The 19,886-nt window shown below is 44.2% G+C and overlaps 2 protein-coding genes across 7 annotated transcripts in view; one reads left to right on the forward strand and one right to left on the reverse strand.

Annotated features, from left to right (window-relative positions):
• Positions 1-5,919: 5,919 nt before the first annotated feature.
• On the reverse strand, positions 5,920-15,185 carry SLC7A6OS (solute carrier family 7 member 6 opposite strand). The gene is made up of 5 exons (XM_072636167.1): positions 14,916-15,185; positions 12,225-12,596; positions 9,094-9,294; positions 7,653-7,779; positions 5,920-6,909 (listed from the first exon to the last, which is right to left on the reverse strand). Exons 1-5 carry the CDS (start codon positions 15,099-15,101, stop codon positions 6,776-6,778), a joined length of 1,020 nt encoding a protein of 339 aa, XP_072492268.1. The 5' UTR covers positions 15,102-15,185; the 3' UTR covers positions 5,920-6,775.
• PRMT7 (protein arginine methyltransferase 7) overlaps positions 15,185-19,886 on the forward strand; it is a 69,240-nt gene continuing 64,538 nt past the window's right edge. For 2 of the 6 annotated variants that reach the window (XM_072636160.1, XM_072636159.1), the window contains exon 1: positions 15,262-15,343. Coding sequence is in view for 2 of the 6 variants with exons in the window: in XM_072636159.1 (XP_072492260.1) it covers positions 15,304-15,343 (40 nt within the window). In the remaining 4 variants the exon portion in view is untranslated. Of the gene's footprint in view, positions 15,344-15,701; positions 16,312-19,886 lie in introns of those variants that run through there. The other 4 variants (XM_072636154.1, XM_072636153.1, XM_072636161.1 and 1 more) reach the window with 4 other exon arrangements.

Consider the following 19,886-nt stretch of genomic DNA (forward strand, 5'->3'; position numbering starts at 1 on the left):
CTCAGCCTGTTTCTGTCCACACTTGCATCAACAACAGGGTTTTGGGTGGAAATACTTTGCATAAACAGTCTTTGCACAATCACACTCTTGGGAAGTTCACAGTAACCAAAAACAGCAGCTTACTTTCATCTCATCCTTGGTTCCAGTAGGCAGTCCATTCAGAGGAAAGAAAAAACCAGCATCCCAGGCTAGTAAGTCTCTTCCTACCTTTATGGCTTAGCATGGCCACTGCCACCACTTCATATCAAACTTAAACCATGTGTTAAGAGGCTTCTTGAGCTAATGATTTGTTCTGAGTATAGTCACAAGTGTTAGCAGACTATGGCCTCCATGTTGACCCCTCACAGTCAGAGGTTTCAAGGGAGATGTGTGGGATAGGAACAGGGCCCAAGATTTGATTGGGATAGCAAACTCTCCCAGATGAGGAAAGTACCTTCTGTGAGACTTAGAATCTTAGAACACTGACTTAGCTGGGGTCGCCCAGCTGGTATGTGTCGCAGGTGGGTCTTGAACCCCGGCCGTCTAGTTTCCAGGTCTGCTTTCTGCCGTGCTGCACCGTACAGATAACTGGGCATTTATGCAATGCTTTACTTTATACTGTCCCTTGAGCTTTACAACAACTTCTCTGAGGTAGTACTGGTATTATCCCCATTTACAGATGAGGAAACTGAGTTTGAGATTGAATGACTTCATTAGGGTCATATAGCTGGTGTATGTCTGAGACGGGATTCAAATCTATGAAGCTTATATGTGTATTTGTAGACTCTTATGTCTCCTGAAAGCATCAACTGAGTCATTCCAAAGATGGAAGATGTCTAGCTGAGGCGTGGTTATGGTGTAGTACCTTGTGGGACAGTAACATGTACAGCTCTTTGCTTTCAGTGCCTCTGCAACAATTCTGAGCTTTGGGACTAGTGGAGGGCTCTAGGACGTGACAGTTTTTAGTGACCCAAGATTAAATTTTTTTTTTCAAAATTAAATTCTTTTGCAATCATTTCCTTCTCACTTCCTTCCTGACCTCCTGGGAGCCTTGCCACTTTAATGCACAAATTAGTTCGAATCTGTGCCAGTCTGGTGCCTTGCAGTTTCCCTCATGTGAGGTAATTCCTTAAATCTCAAATCTCATTGAGCTCTTGTCTGAAGGGATTTGAAAGCCCCTGACCCTGTGTTACTCTGCACACAGGATATTATTCTGGGGTGACAGATGCCTTCCAGTAGTTTCTGGAGGTAGTAAATAGGTGATTAATTCACAAATTTCATTAAAAAACACACCATTGTTATTTGAGACATTTTAATGAAGATAAACGTTTTTTTCCATTGCCTCTCTGGTAGATAGGCTTTGCATTCACTGCATGTTTTGTGAATGACATCACTTTATATGGCATCTGGTTCTTAATGTGACCATACTACAGAGCTGGTGGCTCCTCTGTATTTATGTAGTAACAGATCTTGTCTACAGGGCATATTCTGTTGGTAATCCTAGTGGGGTAATCCTTAGTTCCCCCGACTCAGGCCTTTCCCTTCTGACCCACTGTTAACTGTAGGGAAGGTAACCTGCTACTAGAGGACTGTAAATTGATCTTTCTTTTGAACTCTGGGGGAACAGGCTCCCTGGAGGAACATACTAGTATCTGAAATTACTTACTTTAATCCCTACTTGAGTAGGAAATTTTATGAAGTTTTGAAGTAAACCCTTTTAAAGATAGGGAAAAAAAAAATCTAAGGAATGCATAAGCACAGCATGCTATGTCCATGGGACTAACCCACTGAGTGTTCTGTCTAATCCTTTTAGTTTCTATACCAATTGAAGGGAAATTAAGCTACAGTTCTAAGAAGGGGGCTGACTCTAGTATTAAGTACTTAATATATGTTGTCTGACAACAGATTACAAGGTTTTAGATTCAGCCTTTAACTTGTTTGGAAAGAGTCCTTTGAACCTCGCTGTTTTCCTTTATTCTTTTCTTTTGCTAATCTTGAAGAAAGAGTACCCTGTGGTTCCATACCACCCATTTCACTCTGAAACATCCCCAGTATAATAGAGACATCCCTGTTGGTCTTCGAAGTAACCAAGCAAGATAGTTATCTGTCAGTCTTTGGCCCCCTTCACTTTTCTTCATCATGTAACGAGGCTCACTCCCATCTAGATATTCTCTCCTTCCTTGGTTTTCCTAGTTTTCCCATCTATCTGACCATTCCTTGACCCATTGCTATTCTGTTGTTATCCCACATCCTAAGGGTGGGTGTCCCCTAAAATTCTAACTTTAGTTACCATAGTTATACCTGAAAATCATGCACAAATCTCTCTCGACAGCATGCTTCTATCAGTTCCTCTTCCTTCCTATAAGTGCATCTTACAAATCTTCCCGGTAGGGATCACCAAAAAAGAAAAGCTTGACCTTCTAATACTTGTAATCACTTCCTAACTTGCCTGCAGACACTGCCGTCATTACTCATTTTTGATATCTGAGAGTCATTCTTGGCCCTTCATCTACTTCTCCAATATTTCCTGCACCATTCTCACACTCCACTTAGTGTTGCTACCACCCTAAATTAGGTCCTTAATCACCTGTTTCCTGGACTCCTAATAGTCTCCTAATTGGTATTCTTGCCTCCAGTCTCTTCTCTTACCCATTCTTTACAAATTAGCCACATCATTCCCCTGCTTGGTATAGCCTTTACTGCCTCTGATGTTCATCTCAGCGCTATGTCTATAGTCATTCAGTTGTCTTGTGATGCAGCAACCACGTCCAAGGCAATGTCCAATTCTCTACACATCTCTAAGGTAAGTACGGTGGTTAGAAAGCCAGCCTTGGGGCAAAGAAGACATGGGTTCAAGTCTAGCCTGACAGTATGGGTAAATCATTGAGCCTCTTAGTGCTCAAGGCACTGCACTGGTAGAGGGAATTTCCTTAACCTCAGAAGTTGGTTACCTGTGCCTATAAAATACAAATCCAGCCCTATCTTTTTTGGGGATCAAGTTAGATAATTAGAGTTCTGCCATGACTGGCTTCATTTTAACATTCATTTACATAATTGTGGTCATGCCACATTTCATTCACATTTTCTCATGTTTCTCTTGAATTATTACTTTGTCTTTCCTCTTAGTGCATGCTGTAATATTCCATTATCGTCATTAGCCATTCCTCAGTCTGTGGCACCTGCACGCGTGACTGGAATGCCCTCCTTTCTCATCCAGCCGCCACCTCTTCTCTAAAACCTTTTTTGATCCCCTCGCTGAACGTGATCTCTCCCTCAAATTCTGGATCTCTAAGACTAAACTGTATCCTGTAGATGTCATCGATTCATCAGTAGCATGTAAATTCCAGAATGGCAAGGACTATTCATTTTTCATCCTTGTAACCCCAGGGCCTTGCATATACATGGTAAGCACTTCATAAATGTTAGTTGCATTGGTACAGGATGAATGAGAGAGAAGAAGGAAGAAGGCTTGCAAAATGCTTTCTTCAGGACAACCCCATGAGGGAGGTTAGAGCATCATCTGCATTTTACAAATGAGGAAACAAACCTTGAGATTTGCTCCTAGTCACAACAGTGAGTGTGTGAGGCTAATTAGAAGCCAACTCTTTTGACTCTCAAGTTGGATGCTCTGTTTAACTGGGAGAGGGTTAGGGAAAGTCATAGCACTTTAAAGCTCCAGGGTTCAAAAGGAAAGCTCATTTTCCTTAGTAGAGGGTAGTACGTATATTCACAAACTCCGATTACCACTTGTCTAAGACTGTAGGATAAACACAATCTTAACTTCTCTAGGGAAACAGAAGGAAGCACTAGAAACCTGTAAGCTCTAAATTCCTTCGTGGCAGAGCTCAGAATTAGGGTTAGGCTTTCCAGAAAGCCTGTCAAAACCCATCTAATTACTTTTTGTTCTTGCTGACACAGCTATTCTAATTTGCCCTTAAACTGATGGCCAAAGTGGGGGGAGGGACGGCAACTATCAAAATATAGTAGTAACTCACACTGATGTAGCACTGCCTTTTCCCTTTACTCAGTTATTACTTTAAGGGACTCATGTTCTCAACTTTTTGGTTCCTTCTTTCACCCATGCAGCTAGAAACTCAACCATGTCTTTTCCTACCATACAATCCATATATAACACCACACGTCCTTCAGTGAAGACATCCAGTATGCTGGAGTCCTGCCTCTGAATCTCCAGGGTTTGGATTGTTTCTCTTGCTCTTGGTAACTTACTACACTGTCTCCTTATCCAATCATATGCTTTCTTGATAGTTTATACCACTTAGTTTTATAGTTTATAACTGAACAACTGTTGTTAATTTTAGCTATTCCTAGAAATTGTAAGCTTAGGTTTTTCTAGAGTCTAGTCCCCAGCCTGAAGGTAGGGAAGAAGCCACATAACATGTTTGTGACAGGATCAAGTTTTTATTTCGTGACCTAGAACCTTTAGGTTGAAAACAACTGTAGCTTTTCTAGTTATATGCAGTTGACTATCTGTTAACTCCAGAACACTTTTCACCAGGAGGGATCAAACTGTACCTCATAAAACTGCAGAGATGCAAAGTACTTTCTAACCACCAGAGATGTTCAGAAATTGAATGGGCTCTTCTGGGAATCAGTCTTGTTGGGCGTGCTAAAACAGAAGTGGTACGATCCCTAAACAGTAACATTTATAAAGTGATGCCACTTAGCTGCCTCTGGAAGTCTTCTCAGGTTTAAAAAGTCCCTACTAAATTCACTCATTAAGATCATAGGATTTAGAATTGGAAGGTACAGTAAAGATCATCCAATGTTTCATTATCCTATAATAGAAAGGCTGAGAGGTGAGGCCTTGGGCAAGCTGGCGCCTATAGATGCACTAAATAGGCAAGGTAGGATTCCAACTACAGTGCCCATCCCCCCCCCCCCCCCCATCACACAGGTGCCTCTTGTCTGGCAGTATGACTACACGGAAAGGGCCCCTAGATATGAAGTCAGATGACCTGGATCCAAAACCTGGCTCTTGGCTGAGATGATCATTCTGACCAGTAGTGTCTTTCGAAAGTTTTCATCTCTTGGGGGGGCATAGATAATCCACAGGGTTTAACCAGAACCAAAGCTAGGAGAGCACTGCTGGAGCCTTTCAGTTGGGAGTGTAAAGTAGGAAATGGCACTTCCTTTTACAGAACTCTGTTGTGAATTCTAATCTCCAGCTTCACTTCTTATAAAGATGCTTACTTCCATTTTGACAGTATGAAAGCCTCAGAACTGATGTTCTTGCCCCTTCCCCTACAGGATTTACAAAACCATGACTAATGGTCAGGCAGGTCTGATATTTTTATCAGCTCAGTTTAATTTCTAACTTCATTTTGAGTTATTACTATCCTGTAGCAAATTAATGAAAGAAATTTGGGCAGAGCAAGACATGCCTCTGAGACCAAGAAAAAAGATGTCAGGAAGCTTCTGTCCAAGTCCACTTCTTAAGTTAATCGAAGTTTTTACCTTGACGAGCATTTCTTAGCTAGACAATTTGTACCTTTTGTCTGAGGGGTGATGGATTAAACGCCGGATGTGGATTGAGTCCAGGCTCTGCCATTAACTTGTGCCGTGTGGCATGTCTGCTGGTAGGGATTGTTTTCTCTGCAGAATGAATCTGGACCAGAGAAGTCTCTATGGCTCCTTCCAATTCTTACATTTGCTGGTGCTTTGACTCAAACTGGAATAAAGGCAGCTGTGGTTTTAAAGTGGGGATTTAAGTTCACTTGTAATATACACTTGTAGTTACACAACTTCTGGTTATAAAACCATTGTTTTTATAGCGATTTTCCCCACCTAGGAAAAGCAAAACTAAGCCCACAGACTTGATTGTGCTACTCCACTACAAAGTAAATACAGTTAGTTTTGCCAGCTTTAGGGAAGGAGAGGTTGCGATCCATAGTGAGGAGTCTAACAAACATTAAGAAAGCATTTTCTTCCATGTTCCAAAATAATTTTAATACAGTCAGTGCATCCAATTCACATATGTACATACACACACAGCTCCCTTGGCATTTCTATCAAAGGACTCCCAACTCTACAAGCAGCATCAAAGTAAGGCCACAAATGGGAAACGGGAGGAAAATACCACCATGGATTCTTTTCATGTTTTTAACATTTGCAGGTTTTTACAACCAGAAACCACTTTATTAAACATACATGCATTATCTTCATGTGTTGATAAACTGTATTCAGTCAGTGAAGACTTTTGTGGTGTTTTTGCCTCTAACACTAGAGGCTTCCCCAAAAAATGCCTCACTCAGCAGCATGAAGCAGGACCCACCTTCAGCAGCAGGACAGAGATTGGGGAAGACCAACCTTTGCACAGGAAGCACATTAGCAACATCTCTTTGTTCACTGGCTTCAAAAGTTTAACTTTTCTCACCAAGATTCAATGTTAGGAATGCTGTAGACTTGAACATGTAAAGTCAAAATCTTTCAGATTAAACAATGGACTACAGTAAAGTAGAGAAAGGAAAATACCTTCTAGCAGTGTCAGGTGAAAGAGGATTTTCTTCTGATACCAGTGGGCGATACTGCCGTTACAGGTAAAGGAGCTCGGATTTATTTTAGGTTTTTCTTTCCTCAGTAGCACAAAATTGTCTACAGGTCAGAATTTGACCTCAGAGCCGAACATCCCCAGATGCTTATTTTTTTCTCCTTCCCCCTTCCAAGGTAAGTTATAACACTCTGGGACAGGGCAGGGGCAGCAGCAAAGAGGCTGATGCCTATGGCCAGAGCCACCAAAGGGATTGTCCCAGGTAACTGGTGAATGCTTGAGTAATCCTCAGTCTGAATCTAAGTCCTGGGAGCTGTCATACTCAAACTCCTTTAGCACATCATAGGGATATTTGTTCCATTTCCTTGGTCTGATGACACTGCTTTCTTCATCACTAAAACTGCCATATTCTTCATCAGACCCTAGAAAAAGAATGAGAACAGGTAAACTTATGACATTCTTTTTTTGAAGGTATCCACAGAAGACAAGGCTGTGAGAATGCTAAGCTGTATACATTTCTTCCTTTTTATTGTAGAAACAGAATCTCTACAAAGTTCAAGGCTTAAAACAATTAAAAAATGGAGGATTTTAAGGCTAAAGAACCACTTTACATGTAAATCCAAACCTCACAATAACCTCCAAATAACATCTCATTTTAAAGAGGAGGTGAGTAAGGCTCAGACAGACTTCTCATTTCTACTCTGGCTGCACTCCTTTGCAAAATGACTTTTCCATTATTTCCCCCCTCTCCATTTGGATAACCTCCTCACATTGTAAAAGACCTTCAGTCTCTGTGTTCCACCTTATTAGTACCCTCCGCCTCTGACTGGGGCCAGGAGCTCCAAGCCTCCATTTAAGACAGAACTCAGCTCAGACTTCTATTTCTCTGCTGGCTGCATTACCTTGGCACTTGTTTGACTTCCCTTATTCTGTGTCCTTAGCACTTGGCACAGTGGCACATAGTAGGTGCTTAATAACTATTGACTGACTCACCTAAGGTCACAGAGTCAGCCATATTCTAACCACCATGCCCTCCTGTCTCTATCCCTGGTCCTTAGCACAATGCCTGGCACAGAGGAGGCAATTACTACATGTATTAGGTGATTGATTCATAGTGAAAAGATCAATCCAAGTGCCTCATAAAGTGAACTCCTGCTACGATTACCTCTGGTGCTCTCTCTGTCACTGCTTCCTTCTTCCTCATCAGGGTACTCGTTACGCCAGTGATTCTCACTGTTTTCATCTTCATCATCATCATCATCAATTTCCTCTGCTTGATGATCATCAGCTACCTGTTTATCTCAATACAAATGGAAATCACTGTCAAAGGGTCACAAGAAATCACAAACTACCATCTATTTTGGAAAAACACATTACATAATCCAAACACAGAGGCACAACAGAACCAAAGCTGCTGCACTTGGGGGGTGGGGGAAGGGGTCAGAGGACTTGAATTTTAATCCTGGTTCTGGACTTCCTAGTTATTAGCTCTGTGACCTCAAGATAAGCCATTTCCCCCAGGGCCTGTTCCCCTATCCACAGAAATGAGCATGCTGGATCAGACCAGGGGTTCCTTAGCCCTTTTCATGCCATGGAAGTCTATGGACCTCTTCTCAGAATAATGTTCTTAAATCCACAGGATTACAATGGAATTCAATTTTACCAAAAAACTGTTGTCAAAATATTTAAAAACAGAAACAAACAAAAATTCACCATTCTCAGGTTAAGAATCCCTGGACTAGGGTCACCTCTAGGACTGAAACTTATGATACATGTTTCTATTGCCCTAAGTACAAGAAAGGGTAAAAAAGACTAAAGGTTTGAACTACAAAAATGCTTCTTCACAAGTCTTTTCAGATGATCCAAAACAAAGCATTCGTTACAAACCTTGGGAAAGATTATGAATCAAACACAAACATTTAAGGTGCAAATCATTACGGGAGGAACTAAATATACAAAGAGCTAGCAATTACAGAGCGCATCAAGGTTTGCAAAGCAGTTTGCAAACTTGATTTCCTATGATCCTGACAACAAGCCTGGGAGCTAGCTCATCCCATTTTGTGGATGATGGAACTGAAGCAGAAGGAGACAACATTTTGACTTGCCTGGAGTCACAAGGCTCCAAGTGTCTGAGGCTTCACTGAAACTTTCTGACTTCAGGCCCAGGGCTCCATTCACTGCACCACCTAGCTGCCTCAGTAGGTACTGACTAGAAAACAACCCACCTCTACAGGTTCCTTTTCAATGAAGACTGGGGGAAGGAACTAGGCACATTTAACCTGAAGAAGAAAAGATTCAGGGGGACATGATGCTGTCTTCAAGCATTCCAGTGCTTGAAGGGAGGAAGAATTAGATGTTTTGGTAAATTTAGGGTGAATGGCCCAGCCATTCCAGCTGAACCAAAGGGGAGTGGGCTGTCCCAAGAGGTTCCTCATCTGTGCAAATATTCAGATCGAGCCTGGATGATCACCTGGCAGGCATGTTACAGCACATGGACCCATCCAGATGGATGCTGAGATGCCCTCCAACTCTCCCATTCTGTGATTCTGTGTGTGACCCCTGCTCTCAGGGCCTGCCTAAGCCTACATCCCCGATGCCTGCCTTACCAGCTCCCATTCCTCACTGTAGGGCTGCACAGAGAGGATGCTTTCAATCCATCCTGGGGTAGACGTCTCCATGTAGTAAATGTCATAGACATACTCATCCTCCTTCTCTCGGTGATTTGTTCCTTTTCCATCCTTGGAGATGGCGAGGCGCTCACGGATCATCCTTACTGAATTACAGAGTATCACATCTGGATCAGATTTCTATTAGGAAAATACAAAGGAATGACTATGGGTAACATACATAATTTGCTAAGAATCTGAATAGACCAAAGTAGACAACCATCTAGAACTTACTGTTTCATCCAAGAAAAGTGACTCAAGCAACATTTTAATTTTTTGTTCTATTATCTTTCCCATGGTTCTAGTTTCCACAGCTAACTACACATTGCTATGAGAATAAAGTTTTATTGCTACCTTATGTCATTACCTACATTTCCTCGCTGTATCCCTTTCTCCAACCCCTCCAAGAGATATCCTTTATAATAATAAAAATTTTTTTTAAAGGGAAGAAAGTCTTTTATAAACTCATGGACAGCAAAGTGAGCAGAATGAGGAGGATAATTTTATACAATGATAACATGAAAGAGAAAGACTTTAGAACTCTAATCAATGAAATGATAAACCATGAGGTACAGAAGAATGAAAATGAAACATGTCACTCACTTCCTGCAAAGCTTAAAATAAAGAGACACACATTTTCAGATAAGACCAATGTAGGAATTAATTTTATCAGACTATGTAGTTATGTATTAAAGAATTTTTTTTGGTTTCCAATAAAGAAAATTTTCCTCAATTAAGAAGGTTTGGAATGGGACAGAATAAAAAAAAATTGTTACTTGAAAGATAAAAAGCTATTTTTAAAAAGGAAGAAACAGTTCTGTAAAACTAAACTTATCAAAAGGTTCTGACTCATGCTTCTGCCATTTCTGTCCCTAATTCTGAGGTGCCCTCTCCTACTGCTTTGCGGTCAAGCTTGGTTAATGATGACTATTCATTTCACAATGAAAGGAGTACCCTGAATTCTCAAAACAAGTCGGAAAAGTCCCTTGAATTTGAGCCTGATCACTGCATAGATTTTCTACGGTAAGGCATTTGATACTGACTCTTGCCATATGTACTGTGTTTGTCAGAGTGCTGCTGTACTCAGGCTACTCCTGGAAGTGGTCATAGCCCAAGACACAAGGTCAAAATGCACAGAAGGAGGAACGACAGATGTACAAAAGTAGCCTTCTCCTCTGTGGAGGGCCAGGGTGGAGTGCTGTTGACAAGATCAGGAAAGACCTTCGAGGAAACTGTTCTTTGAGACTGTGCTCATTATCATCCAGAATGGCTCTCCATGCCCCCCAAAGGTTGTTGTCTCCGTGAGACAAACAAGAGAACTACAGAATACAAGGGATATGTAAAATAGATGTCCTCTAGGATAACAGCCTTTAAAGACAATAAGACTAGCCAAATCACTGGGACAGGAGATGAGCAGAATGTCACATAGACTTGCAGTTTCTGTCTATATATACTCTAACCCTCAGATCAATAAACGGAATTGGTCTATCTTTTCCCGCCTCCTGTGTCTCTTTTCTTCACCACATCACCGAGCCGTGTAGGTACGCGGGTCATCCGCTACACTCCTCTTCAGAACTTTGCTCATACTGGGAAAAAAAAACCCAACAAAAAAACTGCAAGTAGCTGTAGCTGAGGAGGGCCATATCAGCAAGAACCAATGGAAAAACAAAAGTTCTTCAACTCTGGCCCTAGGTCCTCAGCTGCTTCTGTGCCCCTGGGGCAGAAGGGCAGGGCTGACAATGAAAAGCCACCCTGGCCCCTTGGCAGCCCCTGAGCAGCAGGAACATCAATCCCAGCTGTCATCTAGCTTAGCCCTAACCTGAGAGGATTCATGACTGAGACAGGGGGTTGGATTTTTTTTAACTCTGTGGTTAAATGATACCTGCTATCTCTTGGAGGCAGCTAAATGGCTATCGCTAGGTCAGATGGGCTTGAAATCTGGAAGACCTGAATTCAAATCCTGCCTCAAACACTCAGTAGTCGTGTGACCCTTATGCAAGTCACTTAACTTGTTTGCTTTGAAGGCAGCTAGTTGGCTCAGTGAATAGAATGCTGGGCCTGGAGTCAGGAAGACCTGAGTTCAAATCCTGACTCAAATATGCTCAAGCTGTGTGACCCTGAACAAGTCACTTATCCTTTGTTTTATTACCTTAATCCAATGAAGAAGGGAATGGCAAACCACTCCAGTATCTTTGCCAAGAAAACCCCAAATGGAGTCACAAAGACAAGACTCAACAACAACATTTTTTGAAGCATAATCAAACAGCAAGAAGCCAGGATGAGGAAGAATGGTAGAAAGTAAGACCAACATGAATGAGAACAAAGTTTAATTTATTCACAGAATTAGAATTTTGGAGCTAAAACTTTCAAGCCTCTGTTTCCTCAGTTGTAAAATGCCCTATCAGTACTCATTCTATCTAATTCTCAAGGTGGTTATGAGGAAAGTACTTTGCAAAACAGAAAATGCTACTAAGTGTGTATTATCACTAGAACTGTCCACGGTCCAATAGCTGGAATCGGTATCTACTATTGTGTATGGAGTGTGAAGCAACTGAGGTTTTGATTTGGAGTAACTTCTCTGTGCCCCTGGATTCTGTCACTGAGTCCCTAATCCAGCATCAGTCTTCAGGACAATTTAACTTCTAACACATACTGGAAGCTTTCTGTCCTATCACCCCCATTATCCCCACTCTAACACTTACAGCCTGTGTGACTATGGCAGTTCATTTATTGCCTCTGAATCTCTGCTGCCTCGTCTATGAAGGGGGGAATCACCCGTCCCTATACTGCCCACTCCAGTAGGTGGAAGGAAGGAAAGTCCTTTAAAATACTCTATACAAAATGGGCAGTTAGGCCACAGTGCACTGAATGCCAGACCTGGTTGGGAAGACCAAAGTTTAAATCTGGCCTCAGACACTTACTAGCTGGCTGACCCTGGGCAAGTCATTTCACCATGCCTCAGTTTCCTCATCTGTAAAATGGGCTAGAGAAGTCAAACGGCAAACCACTCCAGTATCTTTGCCAAGAAAACCTCAAAAAGGACATGACAGAGCTGTTTTAAAGCATTTTACCTCAGGGCAGGTGGCAGGAATGGAGAGGCTCTCTTTCTCAGCAGCATCCTCATGAATGATATCAAATAGCTGGAATTCTTCCACAGAGGATGAACTGTCTCCTGTCTTTGACGTTTGACTGGTACCCTCAGAGTTTGGTTTGTCTCTGTCAGCCCTGCTGGCAGTGTCCACAGCTGGCAGGGCTGCTTCTCCCTCTGCACACGGAGGCCGGTGTTTGGAGACCAAGCGGTAGCGGTCATCTTGCCGGGTCAGCAGCTTTGCAGTGAGGAGGTCCTGACGGATTCTTTGATAACTTTCCAGCGAAGGAGTCAGGGCTCTGGTGGCCTTCTCTCTGGTGATGGCTTCTCTGACATACTTCTGAACAGGTTCATCCTAAGGGGGAAGAGAGGAAAGAGAAGCATGAACCAGGACATAAAGAATGATGGAGCTGGAGAGGATACCTGATATCCTCTAGTTCAACCTCCTCACTGTACAGATGACACAGGGGAGGCTCATGAACACTGAAGAGAAGCAGGTGGAAAAACTGAGGTTTAACAGTCTTCAGACCCCAAAGTCTGGTGTTACTTCTTTCTTGAAAGCGCTGCTGCTGTTTTTCATGTCTGTAACAGCTGTTTCTGGATATGCCCTTCCTCACACAGTGAGCTTGGCCTTACTTCTTAGCAAAAAGTAGTGGAGTTAAGCAAAATCTGCTGATACCACCTGAGTCTGACAGGTACTGTACACATTCCACTGAAAGGGAAGAGGTCTATTTCTTTACTTCTTGGACATCAAGATTAGCTGTTATAATCATATTGTGTTCAGTTCAGTTTACAGCTTTCCTATTTCAGCTTACTTCACTTTGCATTTAGTCTTCCTATATTTTTCTGAATCCCTTATATTTGCCTTTCCTTATAGTACAATAACATTCCATTATGTTGATAAACCATGCCTTATCCATTTTCTTGATAGGTACCAGCTTTGTTTCCTGTTTTCCAGACAGTGCCTGACACACATTGGGTGCTTAATAATGATTGCTAATTGAGTGATTTTTCCAAACGATGTTTACTACCCCAAAATACTACTACAAGTATTTGTTATATATGACCTTTCCATGATGCTGTTATATGCCAATTATTAGTTTAAAAAATTTATTTTTAGTTTTTATAGCTTTTATAAGGTTTTGAGTTCTAAATTTTTCCCCTTCCCTCCACTTCCCCCTCCCCAAGATGGTATGCAATCTGATACAGACTATACATGTATGATCGTATTAAACATACTTCCACATTAGTCATGTTGTGAAAGAGGAATCAGAACAAAAGGGAAAAACTCTGAGAAAGGAAAAACCAAAAACAACAATAAAAAAGAAAACAGTATGCTGCGATCCATGGCTCTTTCTCTGGAAGTGAATACCATTTTCCACCACGAGTCTTTTGGAATTGTCTTAGATCACTGCATTGCTCAGAAGAGTGAAGTCTAACAAAGTTGGTTACAATGTTGCTGTTGCTGTTACTGCATACAATATTTCCCTGGTTCTGCTCACTTCTCTCAGCATCAGTTCTTGTAAGTCTTTCCTGAAATCTGCCTGCTCATCATTTCTTTTGGAACAGTAGCATTCCATTACATTCATAAACTACAACCTGTTCAGCCATTCCCCAATGGATGGGCATCCCCTCACTTTCCAATTCTTTGCCACCACAAAAAAGAGCTGCTGTAAATAATTTTGTACATTTTCCCATTTTTTAATGATCTCTTTGGGATATGGACCTGGAAGTTATACTGTTTGGTCAAAGGGTATGCACAGTTTTCTAGCCCTTTGGACATAGTCCCAAATTTATATATGACTTATCTTAACCTCTTTAGAGTATATGCCCAGAACTGGGATGTTTATCTGGGTCAAAGGGTGTGAACACTTTGGTCATTTAAAAAAATGTTGATTGGTTGTTGCCCTTGTTCTGAGGAGGACCAAAATGACATCACTAGGATAAAGTCAAGTTTCAACGTGTGGGACTGTGACTGATCAGACCAATAAAAACCATAATTCCTAAGTGCTCACAACAGCGGCTGGACCAATCAATTCCTCTCTTCCCACAGCCTCTAACACGGGCTGTTTCTGACTTCTCACATCTTTGGGTGTTCCTCTGATCAGCGTTTCTCAGACAGCCTTTCATTCAGCTGTCAGTGGTCTGCAGGGGCCTTCTGGAGCACTACTCTTACTCATTTAAGGAGGACCGCCTGCCTGATCTTTTGGGGCACATTCCCCAGGACTTAGACAGAAGACCTTGGTCCCCGATATTCACGCCAAGGTTTTCTGTCCCGGCCATGGTCCCTCTTATCCTAGAGGCACTGATTTCGTTCATGCAAAATCATGTAATGAAGCAGCCCCTTCCTCTGGGGCTCCGCCGCCCCCCAACCGTCACGTGAGCCCGGGCTGGGCCGGTCAAGGGGGTCAGGCTCGCTTCCTGTTTCTGCACCGAGGATCCCTATTCTTTCTGGATCCTCAGTTTCCTCAATGTAAAATTCCATTTCTGGAACGCCTTCCCAGAACCACCCGGTGGGCTAGGCTCTGGAAGCCCGATCACCCCCGTTTTTCGGAGGGCGGTGGCGGCGGGATCTGAGCCCGCGCCTCCTGCCTCGGTCGGTGGACGGAGCCTGGGGGATGGCCGCAGTGACCCTTCCCCCCTGGCTCGCCGCTCCCCAGCCCGGGGCCGCTACCTGGGAGCGCACGGTCGCCGCCAGCTTGAAGACGTTCTCCTCCACGGGCCCCGGCCCCGTGGCCGCCGCCCCCTGCTCGGAGGCCCCGCTTCGCAGCCGTTTACACGCTAGGACGAGGGCCTCGGCGGGATCCGCGCCGCGCTTCCGTCGCACCCGCAGCACCGCGGGCGCCGCAGCCGCCTCCATAGTCGTTGGACTACTCGCCTTCCACGGGGCATGCCGGGATTTCCCTTTAGCCCCGCCTCCAACGGCGCGACGTACGTGCTTCCTAACCCCGTCGCCGGGAACTTGATGGGCGTGGCCTCAAGAGGCAGGGGGTGGGACCTCTACGAGCCCTTACCCCGCCCCCCCGACACGTGCTCCTGGGCCGGCTGGTTGCGGGGAGAAGATGGCGCTGGCGGCGGTGGCCGCGGCGGGTCGCGAGGACGGTGAGACGCCTAGCCCTCCGACCGACCGTTACGGTTCTAAAACGGAGGTTGGGAGGGGGCAGGGAGCGCGGAGAGGAAGCAGTGCGCGTGCGCGACGGCAGGCGCGGTCCATGCGTGCTTGACGGGCCGCAGGGGAGGAGGCCGCAGCGGCTCGGGGATGGAGGGGAGGCTCCCAGCTTCGGGCCCGTTTGGAGGAGGGCCTGCGGAGGGGGGGCGGTCCTCGAAGGACGGAGGAGCTTAAGATGCCCCCCCCTCACACCTTTTGGGCCCCGGTCGTCCCCTCGCCTCTCCCTGGGGGGGGGGGGGGGGGCGGAGCCGCAACGGGGGGCCGAGGGGAGGGTCCCTGCCCTTGGGGCCGCCCGCCGGAAAGAGGAACCCCAGGTGGTCGGGGGGCGCGCCCGCACCGGAGCCCCTCCCTCCAGCACCCCCGGGATCTGCCCTGGGGCCTTGTTCTAGGCCTGGGGAGTCTGAAGACTGGACGCACCTCCCAGCGTGACCCCGGGCGAAGTTCTCTGACGCATCCCCAGGGGGGGCCCTTCCCCTTTCCACTCTTGTTCTACTTATAAAAGTGAAAACCACCCCTTGTTCCCCCACATAATTGAGCCCCCAAAAATGTAGAACACATCTCACCCTCGGTTAGCCGTGCCTCGTTTATCTGTAAGGGTGGGGTCTTTCCCCAGCAAATGGCTAATCTCCGACCCCTAACCCCCGAAGACCCCCCAAAGCCAGTGCAACGGCGGAGCTGGGAGTCGCGGAGAGCAGCCGGGACTGTTAACTCCCCCTGAGAATGTGAGCTCCTTCGGGGCCGAGAACCTCAGCACAGCACCCAGGTGCCCTCAGAGAGCCACGCGTGGGTGGGTGGTACAGTCCGATCCTCGCCTGGGGCTGTGCCTAGAGATTCCAGGAGCTCCATCCAAGAAAGGAATGCCCGCCTGGCACCTTCCCCTGCCACTCCAGAGACAACCTGGGTAGGGATGCACAATTGTAACCAGGAAAATCTGTGTGACGAGTTGGAGGGATGACAGACTGAGGCATTGATTGGTTTAGTGATTGATTTGGTCAGCATTTAATTGTGGCTCGAAGAGGAAATTGGAGTGAATTATCTAAGCTCAAATCCTGGTGGTGATCCTTACTTGTGAAATGGGGTATACCTGTTGCACCTCCCTGTCTTCTTGAGAGATCATAAGGTCACTTAAAGTGAGACATTGTCGGTCACGTGGACTGCTGTCCGAATTTTACAGAAGAGGAAAATGAGATTCAGAGGGGTTAATGTCCAAGGCCACCTACTTAATAAGAATTAGAGCCAGGATGATAGATGTTTTTGAAAACTTTAAATCACTCCTAGTGCATCAGTGAAGCCAAATATGGTGCTAAGTGTTGTGTGATACAAAGACAAAGGGGAAACTTAGTTGCTGACTCTAAGAACTTCCATATTTATACTGCAAACTGATGGGGGAAGGGAGAGGCACACTATGGGGTATAAAAGCATAGTCCCTTCAAGGAGAACAAGCTGACCAACCCAAACCCTGTCATTTCCCAGTATCCTCAACCAGTATTTGTAGTCTCATCTGCACCCAAGCTTTTGGCTCCATGTTATTTGGCAGTAATACTTTTTCATTTTTTTACCAACATTTCTAACCTTGAGAAATCCTCAAAAACTCCTTAATTACCCATTGTAAGCAATGCTTTAAGTCCAAACTCCTTTAGGGCCTCCACAGTCTGAATCCTGCCTGTTTTTTCTTGCCTTTCTACTCTTATACATAAATCAAACTTTTCCCCAGTGTGCCCCAAACATGTCATGTTCTTCTTCCCTCTGTCTTCTATCTTCAGGTTTAAGGTATGGTCTTGAAGAAAAAAACAGTTGTTTGAACATGTTCATTGGTATCACTTATGAGCCATCATGTGGGAGCACAATATCAGTCGCCTCAAGGTGCTGTATTGTTTGGCCAGTCTGTCAACAATAAAGTGATGCTTATCTCCGCATACTATTCGTAATAATTCTCCACTAATAGGACTGGTGCTTTAAGGTTCACAAAAATGGTTTACAGCTCCTCAAAACAACTCTATGGATGGCCCTGGATCTCTTATGTCAAAGGTAGAGGGTGCTTTTGGTGATGAATTTTCTTCTACTCTAGGTTGGTACCTTCTATGCAATGCAGTGTCTTAGTGGCCTGCAAGACTGACTTCCTAGAATTGCCGTAGCCATCGGCCTTTTCACAATCCTTATGCTTCTTGACATCTCTGCAACTTGTAACACTCTCGGATCACCCTTCTCTTCTTGATATTCCCTCCTCTCTAGGTTTGCAGGACATCACTTTCTCCTGGTCCTTACTCCTGCTTGTCTGACTCTTTCTTCTCTGTCTCCTTTGTGAGAACCTTATCTAGATCATGCCTACTAACAGTGGATGTCCCACAGAACTATGACCTGGACCATCTTCTACCTCACTTGGTAATCTTATCGGTTTCTATGGATTTAATTACCATCTCTATGCTGACTCTCCTTTCCTGCTCCACCTGTCTGCTGACTCCCAGTCTTGCATCTCCAGCTGCCTTTCAGGCATCTCAGACTAGATGTCCAGTAGACCTTTTAAATTCAATATGTTCGAAACAACTCATTATCTTTCCACCTACGTCCTCTTCCACTCTTCCGTATTACAGTTGAGGGTACCATATATCCTTGACTCCTCACTATCTCTCATCCTCCTTCCTCATATCTAGGCTGTTGCCAAGCTTGTTAATCTCACCTCTGCAACATCCTGCCAATATTCTCCCTTTTCTCCTCTGACACTTTGACCACTCTAGAGTAGGCCTTCATCATCTCATGCCTGAATTATGACAGTAGCCTGCTGGTGGTGGATATATCTGCGTCAAGTGTCTGCCTATTCCAATCCATCCTCCATTTATCTGACAAAATGATTTTCCTAAAGTGATGTCACTTTCCTAAAGTCATGTCACTCCCCTACTCACTTAAACTCCCTATCACTTCTTGGATCAAATGCAAAATTCTCTGCTTGACATTCAAGGCCCTTTATAACCTAGGCCTCCGTCTTCTCCCCCTTTACATCCCTGACACAATTCTTTGATTCAGTAACCTAGTCTGATCAACATACTCTCTGATCCAGTGACACTGATGTCCTTGCTATTTCACAAAAACAACCTTTTGTCTCTCAACTGCAGATGTTTTTTCTTTCTGTTCCCATACCTGGAATACTCTTCCTCTTCATTGCTTCCTGTTGGCTTCTTTTAAATCTCAACTAAAATCCCATCTTCCATAGGAAGGCTCTCTCAAGGCCTCTTCATTCCAATGCCTTCCCTCTCTCATTTCCTTTTTATCCTGTATGTATCTTGTTTGCACATGTTTGCTTGCTTGCTGTCTTCCCTATTAGTGTGAACTCCTTGAGGTCAGAGACTGTTTTTTTGCCCTTCTTTTATTCCCCAGTGCTTAGCACAGTATTGGCACATAGTTAGCTTTTAATAAATGCTTATTGACTCACAGTGTGTGATTGTGAGAGAGTAAGTGATTTGCTCAGGGTCATGCAGCGAAGGTGTCAAAATGCAGGCTTCCTGCCTGCCAGGCCAGATGTCGGTTGACTCTGCCATTTGACTTCTCACTCTAAGTAGTCTATCCTTTGCAGATGAGGAAACTGAAGCTTACATTAAATGACTTCTTAATGTTTGAATAATTAGTGTGGGTTAGAGGTAAGCTTTGAATTCAAGTCATTTTTGATTCTGAGTTCAGCAGGGATTTTATGACCATGCTGGCTGATTAAATAAGAAAAAAGTATGATAGCAAATATAAAACCCAAGTGAGTCTGTATTGAGCCACAGGGAAGACAGCTTTATAGTGCAGTGGGTAGAGCAGTGGGCCTGGAGTCAGGAAGACCTGAGTTTAAATTCAGCCTCAGATACCTACCAGCTGTGTGATGCTGGGCAGGTCACTTAATCTCTGCCTCAGTTTATTCATCTGTAAAATGGGGATAAAAATAGCATTTGCCTCCAAGGGTTGTCATGAGGCTCAAACGAGGTGATATTTGTAAAGTGCTTTACAAACCTTGAAGTGCCATATAAATGCTAGCTATTATTGGAAGTGTTTTAAGGATTCAAAGAACAAAAAGTAAATGTTTATTGCATAAAGAATGGCAGAACGGACTAAGAATGAGAGACTTTTTTATAGGTGTCTCATCTGGTTGTCCCTCTCTCTCATTACAGTCAGAAATAGTATTGTCAGTTAAGGGCTAGAAGACTGCCTTAGGTGAAGGGTAGGCAGACTTTCTGTTTATCCAGTATTCCCCATGGTGATTTTAAGACTGAGAAGATCCCTGGAAGGGTGACTCCATTATTTCCCACTTTCTGAAACAGTAGGTTATGTGGGAGAAGGGGCAGGCATGGGAAAAGGATTTGGGCTGATGAAGAAGATGAGCAGTTGTGAAGGTTATTTGAAGGACTTTGAAACTGTAGAAGACAGACTGAATTTGGAGAGAGGAAAAGTAGGAGGACTTAAGAAGCTGAAGGAGGAGAAGAGTTGGAACTTGAAGGACCCAAG

Source organism: Notamacropus eugenii, chromosome 1 (genome assembly GCF_028372415.1).
Source record: "Notamacropus eugenii isolate mMacEug1 chromosome 1, mMacEug1.pri_v2, whole genome shotgun sequence".
Lineage (NCBI taxonomy): Eukaryota > Metazoa > Chordata > Mammalia > Diprotodontia > Macropodidae > Notamacropus > Notamacropus eugenii.